Source organism: Aedes aegypti, unplaced genomic scaffold, assembly GCF_002204515.2.
Source record: "Aedes aegypti strain LVP_AGWG unplaced genomic scaffold, AaegL5.0 Primary Assembly AGWG_AaegL5_hic_scaff_478_PBJ_arrow, whole genome shotgun sequence".
Taxonomy (NCBI): domain Eukaryota; kingdom Metazoa; phylum Arthropoda; class Insecta; order Diptera; family Culicidae; genus Aedes; species Aedes aegypti.
In genome coordinates, this window is record NW_018736149.1 from 1 (window position 1) to 8,353 (window position 8,353).

Consider the following 8,353-nt stretch of genomic DNA (forward strand, 5'->3'; position numbering starts at 1 on the left):
AAGACAGGAGTAATCAGAATAGCACTTGAATGACAAATTATTTAAAACCATTTCGACTAGACAGTATTAGTAATGACACTACTATTTCAAACAAATTCTGATGGAGCTGCTGATTTTCACAATGCTTCCTTTTCTCAGAAACAAGGGAATATGGGTACTTTTCAAAAAGTACCACGTCACAATACTAATAAAAAGCAGTGTTCATGTGGGCGCCATTGCCTAGTCCGTCTGAGTATTGGTTCTGGTAGAGGGGAAACTTGGCAAAAGCCAGACCGAGGGTTCAGCCTTGACAAGTGAAGCTGTCAGGCAGCTCCAACTGAATACCATACAAAAAAAAAGAATGTGTCATTTTCAATTTTTGATATTAAAACTAATTTTATGAAATGTTAAACTTTATTTCATAAAAAATCGATTACATGAACTGATAGAGATCAATGAAGTACTGAGTTTACCGAAATAAATTTAACAATTTTTGAATTCCAAAGAAAATCATGACAAAAAGTTGTGAAAAATTGATCAATTTGCCCTCGGATTACGGTACCGTAAAGTGCCGTAATTCAGCGCAGTTAAACGAAAAAAACATTCCATATGCTTAATTAAAATAATAGTTATTGGCACCAACAAAAAAAGCTTTCTGGGATGTATCCGCTTAGCAAATCTGTTTAGGTTATGGGTGAAAAATATAACTAGGACTGTTAATTCAAACGTTACATTGTGATTTTTATTGAAATAGTTCCCTCTGTTGAAATTGGCCTTTAATTCCGTGCATTTTTTACACGCTTTTCCATATTCCCGCGGCAGAAAAATGCCTAATGTCCGCGCGACTCCGCGAAAACAAATCAAATTAACAGTTAATTTTATATAGGAAGCATCCCATTCATTACGTAACGCTCGACAATTGAACATTTCTCAACACCCTACTCCCCCTCCATAACATTTTTTGTATGAAAAAAGTAAAGTTTGCGTTTATGAGCCGTAAAGTAGGACCTTTTTTTATAAATTTTTCGACTATACATGATATAAGGATACACATTTGTTATATTCTTTTTCTGAGACGAGACTCGCGAAGACGGCCTTCTTTTTTCCGTCATTGCTGAGTTTTTTTTCTTATTCATCTCTGTGTTTCCATCAATCATGCGCAAGCTGTTCAAACCCTCACATGAACATCCCAGCAAATATGCAATTGCATCACACTGAAGCATAAAAAGCCTTTGAAGTGAAATTTCATACCAGAAAAAGTAGCAGACATTAAAAATAACTATAGTCTTGTGTTTAGATTTATCAGCATCTTTGGAAAAACTGCTCCGAACACTGAGGTTTTTATAACAGTTTATTTTGAATACAATTTTCAATTTTTCAGTTATAAAAACGACTGGCTGCATTTGGACGTTTCGCGACAGCGGAATCTGCGTTAATATTTTTCCTCTTCCTTGTCAACTTCGGGGATTGCATGTTATTCCAGAAGAAATTTCAAAAAATTATGCAGTTTGGCGAAACCGCCCCGACTACCTCTACACACTTAACTTTTTTACCGTAATCCGTGAATTTCACCGTAATCTCAACAGCTGAACAGTTCGGCAAAATAAAACACCGTAATTCCATCGAAATTCAACGGATTCCGGTGAAATTTTACCGAAAACTGTAAAAAATTACCGTACTCCGTTGATTTATTTCACCGAACTTTTCAGCTGTTGAGATTACGGTGAAATTCACGGATTGCTGTAAAATAATTTAAGTCTGTATATTTGTATTCTGCACTTTTCATACAATAACAAATGTTTATGGACCTTGGTTTTGAACAAACTGTTCCTCCCACCATGAATGACCACGTGGTTTCTGAACGGCCGCTAGTTTTCCTGTAAGTGGGCTTTCCCGATATTCCGGTTGTTTGTGAAACGTATTTATGCATGAAAATACAGTCGACTCTCCACAACTCGATGTTCTATAACTCGATATATTCTATAACTCGATGGATTTTGCGGTTCCTTTAAATTTCCATACATCATGCTCTCCATAAGTCGATATTTCTATAACTCGATATCTTTGACTAGTTGACTAGTAAATGTCACGTGGGAGAAAAATTTCCCTCCATAACTCGATATTCATCTAAAAACGCTTTTTTATACAGGGAAACATGGACCTTTTCTGGTATGGCAGTGAATAAAGGAATTGCAAGATGTAATAAAAGTTAAAAACATAAAAATAAAAAAAATATTTTTTTAGTAAAAGAAGGGATTTTTCGAGCATTTTTAAAAAAAGTTCCCAAAGATATTTTTTTCAAAATGCTGTCAACAAAATAGTGTTGTTTGCTTACAGAAGTGGTCATAAAAGTATTGGAAATATAGAAATTTGAACCTTTGATTTTAGAATTTTTGGTATCGGTATGTTCTATAACTCGATAATTCTATAAGTCGATGGTCCCTTGAATATCGAGTTATGGAGAGTCGACTGTACTTCCTCAGATAAATATTCAGCTGTGAAGACGAATATAGCATGTCTTACTTGTTTGTTGTTCTGTGAATAGCAGTGCGCGGAATTAGGGACTTATAAAAAATGACGTGCCCTAATTCCGCGCAATACTTTTTGGGATAAATCTCAATAATTATGCTAATATTTGATAAGATTTCATAGAAGCATCAAGAAACATATCTGTAGCAAGTAGTTCCATAGAATATTGCATGAAAAATAAAAAAAAAATAATAAAGAAATCACGTTTGTTTGTGTCCTACAATCTTAGCACGGACGCTAAGGAAATAGAAAAAATGGCCTCTACTTAGACGGGCCTCCACTGATTATTTTTTTACGCCGCAAAAAACTGCTTCATTTGCTTTTATACGTGATTCAAACTTATTCTAAATCAAAGTAGCATCAAATGGCGTTAAAAGTTCCTGAAGTATTAATGTGTATTTCCATATATAAATAATTTTGTATGAAATGCGCGGAATTAGGCAATGCGCTGAATTAGGGCACTTTACGGTACACACATTTTATATTTCACACCATATGTAGATTCGTTATCATTCATGTAGAACGTATTTGTATTTCTAGTCATTTTTTAACAAATGCTTATAGCTTTGAAGTCACTCTTTAGTTACTATTGTTCTAGGCAACTGTACAAGAATTTCCCCACAAGTTCCTACATCGATTTAACGAGTCATTCTTCCATGCATGTTAATATTCGAATTCCTTCAAGAATTCGTTTTCAGTTTAGTTTTTCATCAGAAATCATTCATACAGCATTTCCAAATATTTCTCCAGTAAGCATTTTCTCATGTTAAATATTATAAACTCCGAAATTTAATTAGGGTTTTCCCTCCCCTAGGACGTGTAATCTTGCGGCGATGGGTGGGCTTACCCCATTAGCACTTACACTCCCGTGCATAAATTTGGGTTCACCCCCTTAAAAACATGCAAAAGTGTTCAGTCCATATCTCTGTGATTACAAGATCAATTGAAACTCTCTAAGCCGCATTCGAAAGGCAAAGAGTTACTCTTACTTCGTATGTATTTTTCTAAAAACATTCTTTGAACTTTGTATACTAAATTTATACTTGAAGTTGTGACATTTTTCAAAAAAAAAATCAATTCAAAGAAAAATCATAACTAATCTCCTCACAATTGGATCAATCAAAATTTTAAATCAAAGTGTCATGAGAATCGTAATCTTATATTCTTTGAAGAGACCCCACAAAATTTTGGCGGAAAAATCTGGAAAATATTCAAAATCAATGAAACAGTCAGTCAAGTCATCGTGCAAAAGTTTGGGTACACCTGAACTTACTTAAATCTGTGAAATCTCAAACCAATCATGTACGCGCCATTATTTGCGCTCAAAAAGCTTTAAACTATTAAAATCGGTTGAAAAATGGCAGAGATATTGACAAAAATGATGTGCGTGCAGCTCAGGTGAACCCAAACTTTTGCACGATTTGCATCATACTGAGGGGTGAACCCAAACTTTTGCACGATGACTTGACTGACTGTTTCATTGATTTTGAATACTTTCCAGATTTTTCCGCCGAAATTTCGTGGGGTAGGGAATATAAGATTACGATTCTCATGACACTTTGATTTAAAATTTTGATCGATCCAATGCTGAGGAAATTAGATATGATTTTTCAGTGTGTTTTTTGAAAAATGTAACAACTTCAAGTAAAAATTTAGTATACAAAAGTCAAAAAAGGTTGTTGGAAAAATACATCCGAAATAAAAATAACTCTTTGTTATTCGAATGCGGCTTAAAAAGTTTCAATTGGACGTGTAATCACAGAGATATGGACAGAACACTTTTGTAGCTATCTGGGCTCCGGCTATGTATATAACTTTATAGAGAAGTAGAAGTGAACCGGGAACGCGAAGTAATTACTATCCATCCCATCTTTAAAAGCTCCCCACAAGCACAACACTTCACGTCCATGTTGTAACTTGTACACACAAAAAATCTGCCTCGACCGAGTTGTCAGAACTCTTGGAGGAATTCCTGATGGTGGTTATCCTTAGGAAAATTTCAGTCTGATTTCATAAAGGTAGCCAAAACGAAATTCTTGAAATAATTTCTCAGGAAGCCCGCAACAAGTCGCTAAACGAACTCTTGAAGAAGTTTTCGAAGTAATATCTGAAGGAATCTTTAGGAAATTACCTTAATTAATTAATCTTTGATAAAATTAAAAAAAAATACGAACAGTAGTGATAAGTATAATGTCACGAAGACTCCCAAAAAAAAAGCTGTGGAACATTTTTAGTGAAATCTCTAGGTAGATTCTATGTTAAGTCAAACTCTGTTCGTAGGCAAAGTTCCTATTTTCAAGACTCGTTGCCAGCCCTGAATTTTGAATTTATAATATCCTTAATTATCGATTCAAACAAATTCAATCCATTACTTTGCGAATAATTTTAGGAAAATGTACGTTCAATCCGAGCCGTACGAGGAGGAACTGACCTGCATGGGAGTGTTCCGGAGAGACAGCAAACTCGTGGTCGGCTCGTCAAAAGGCAACTTTTACACATTCAACTGGGGACAGTTTGGATATCATTGTGACGCTTTCATTGGTAATGTATTTTGACAAATTTGTTCTGCACACCTTGCTAATAATCGTGAACTTCAATTCGAGCAGGTCCAAAGGCGGGTGTCAACAAGATGGTCCCCATCACGGAACGGATAGCGGTTACCGGCGGCGAAGATGGCATTCTGCGGGCAATGCACTTGGTACCGGGACGAGTGCTCGGCATAGTCGGTCAGCACTCGTTGGCGGTCGAGACAATGGATATCAACAGCACCGGAGAGCTGATCGCTTCCAGCTCGCATGACAATGATATCCGCTTCTGGAATATCAAGTATTTCGAAGAATTTGACGACATCAAGTACAACAGCAAACCGGACAAGAAAGCGATGACCCACAATCTACCGTCGTCGAAACAAACTAACGCGGCGGATTTCTTCTCCGGGTTGGCCGGGGACCAGAGTGGGGCCGAAGGCGATTGAAGACATACGTGGAGTGTGGAGTTTTCGGTTACTAATACAATGTAATCGACTATTTCGGTTATTCGGTCTCATCGAAGGTAAGTTTGTCATATTCTTATTTGAACAGTAAGTGTTCAGCGCATATTGTCTATATATTTTCCGTGATGAAAGGTTGTTAAAAGTTAAAGTACGAAAAGAAAAGAGAAACAGTCATTGATCCGAACGCTCCTTAGAAGCAACGATATTCTATAATAAAAAAAAATCAAGATTTTGCATTCAGGTGCAAACTGTATGCAATAGTTTCAAATTGGGTTAATTGTATAACCTATTCGTAAATACTATTCGGCGTCAAATATCAATGTTAAGTATATTAAGATGTAAGCTATGATTATATCGGAGGGATGACAGTGCATGATAGAACCCATCAAAACAAACTCCAAACCTGAGAGAACTACTCAGAGTGTCTACTACCTGGAAAAGCCTGGAAGACCTGGAATTATCAGGGAATTTTATTCAACCTGGAAAAAACCTTGAGTTCTCAGGGAATTTCGGCTACATTCACCCCTTCACCCTTCCCGCATGGACTGGCGTAGATGCAGTGGTATATACGGTCTACCGTGGGAGCCAGTTGAATGCAACATCAACTCCTTCCCCTTCCCCTCATTGGTCAGCATTCTGACGTGGCAGGCACCATTGTTGCCTAAAAATAGAAGATCACCAGCACTAATACACTGAGGGTGTCTGTTAATCCCAAGCAGTCATCTGGTTGATTCCTTGTGTAAGTGCAGCTGATCTGGCGATACTGGAGTAGCAACCACGGGCGGCCAATCAAGCTCAAACTCAAGAATTCCTCGATAAGTTTGATTCTAGGATTCCTCATTAAGTTCCTGCAGAAATTGCTCTTGGATTGTCTTCAGCATATCATCAAAATATTGTTGCTGTGGTTCAAACATTTCTTTAACTCAAGAGCGGTCGCGCATTCAGCCATCGTCTGCACCACCTCGCTCGAGCTGTTTATGAAAAGCGAGCTGTTTTCAAGGTGCGTGTACTCAGTACACGCATGCGACCGATCTTGAGCCAATATTATTTTCCACAAAATACTCAATACTGAGTGCTTCGTGAAGCCCATGCAGGACGGTTCGGTTTTTGCGTCTTCGGAGAGGTTTTGTTCTCGGTTTTGCGTATGTTTTCGTCGACGGAGAACTTTTTTACCTGTTTTAGCGCGTCTGTGTTTCGGAAAGCCCAAGCAAGACGGTTTGTTTTTGGGACGCCAAAAAGTTTTGCTGTTCGCGCTGTGTGAGTGCGAATAAATATTTGTGTTCAGTCGAGAATGGATTACCAACTGGTGAGTTCGTTTCATGCTTACGATAACACATTTTTTCATGAAAGCGTTACTTTTATGTAATATTTACACAAACTTTGTATGGTTCGTCACTATGCTTGTTTTATACAATTTCAATATACATATATTTTTCTCTTTTTGTCATTACTAAAAATAGCTTTAGAATTGTTCGACATTGTGAATGTTGACGTATTTTTTCAAACTTCTTCCATCTCGAGATAAAAATGCACAGTAATACTCATATGTAATTTTCAAACAAACTATGTGCGTCACTACAAGTTGTCGGCATATTCCTGTTTCATATAATAAATATATACATGTAATTTTCTGTTTTTTGCCATTAATAAAAACTTCTTTTGAATTGTTCTAAATTATAGATGTTGACGTATTTTTTAAATCTTCTACCAAAAACATCTCGAGACAAAAATACAAAACTACCTTTAAGTATAATTCGTATAATTTCCCCTTTGTCTATGGATCGCATCACCGACCAAAGGTGACTCCCAGATCTTTTACTCCCTCACTAATAAACACCCTTCTCGAGGGTGATTGTGAAGATGCAGAGGTATTCTCGGTCTCTAGAAGCAACAATCATTACACCCTAACATTTCTTCCTCTTCCTTCTGTTAAAATTGCACTCGAGAGTAAGCGGAAACTCCCATCCTTTATTAATTTGGATCGTAGTGCAATTTTTACCAGTTCCGATCAATCACGGAGTAGCAACCATTGACATGTACAGTCAGTCTATGCTATGCTATGCAATCTATATGAATTCTTCAATACTTTATTTAAGATTTTATTTATTTATTTTTTTTATTTATTTTCGTCAACCGACGGTAGACTAGTACATTTTACATATACATATTTTTGTTTTATTCTTAATACTAAAATTATGAAATTTCAGGATTCAGGGATTTCGTTTCGAATTTTCTACTATTATTTTTTTCCAAACGTCTTGTAGGAACATTATTTTGAAATTCTAATGTTTTTTCTACATTTAAGAATGAATTTCATCAATCATTCAGGAGGTCTTTCAGAGATCCTCGAAGGAATTCAACAAGGTGTACTTAGAACTCACACAAGTTTTATCTGAGGTGACTCCAAAATTATTTTTGAATACCCCCGCAATTTTTTTTTATTTCTCCTCAGTAGACAGCTTATGCCTGTAGCAAACGGTCGCGTCATTAAATCGCTCCCGTAAAAATACCTTCGCGTATAACTCCCAGAACATCTCCCGTGGGGGTGCTCTCCTAAAAAGTTTTCGGGAAAGTGCTCTCTACAAAATAAGTGAAACGTTGAATAAGTTGACTATTAAAAAGCCCAGCAGTGCGTAAATCAAATTAATTTCCTGGCAAAAAACAGACCAAGCCGGTCCAGTCTGTGTGGTGTGAAAAATTCGAAACAATAGGATAGCTTGGCTTTGTTCGTTATCAAACGCAAAAACCGCTCGGGTGAGTGGTATAACCTGTGCGACGAAGATCACTTCAGCAGTGTGCGGGTAAAAAAATATCTTTCAGTGATCGGTGTCACAAAAATAGTGTTGGTATCGG

At 36.7% G+C, this 8,353-nt stretch overlaps 1 protein-coding gene across 1 annotated transcript; it reads left to right on the forward strand.

Annotated features, from left to right (window-relative positions):
• The first annotated feature begins 4,871 nt into the window (after positions 1-4,871).
• LOC110681152 (WD repeat-containing protein 55 homolog) lies at positions 4,872-5,768 on the forward strand. Its single transcript, XM_021856920.1, has 2 exons — positions 4,872-5,049; positions 5,115-5,768. Exons 1-2 carry the CDS (start codon positions 4,902-4,904, stop codon positions 5,480-5,482), a joined length of 516 nt encoding a protein of 171 aa, XP_021712612.1. The 5' UTR covers positions 4,872-4,901; the 3' UTR covers positions 5,483-5,768.
• Positions 5,769-8,353: the final 2,585 nt, after the last annotated feature.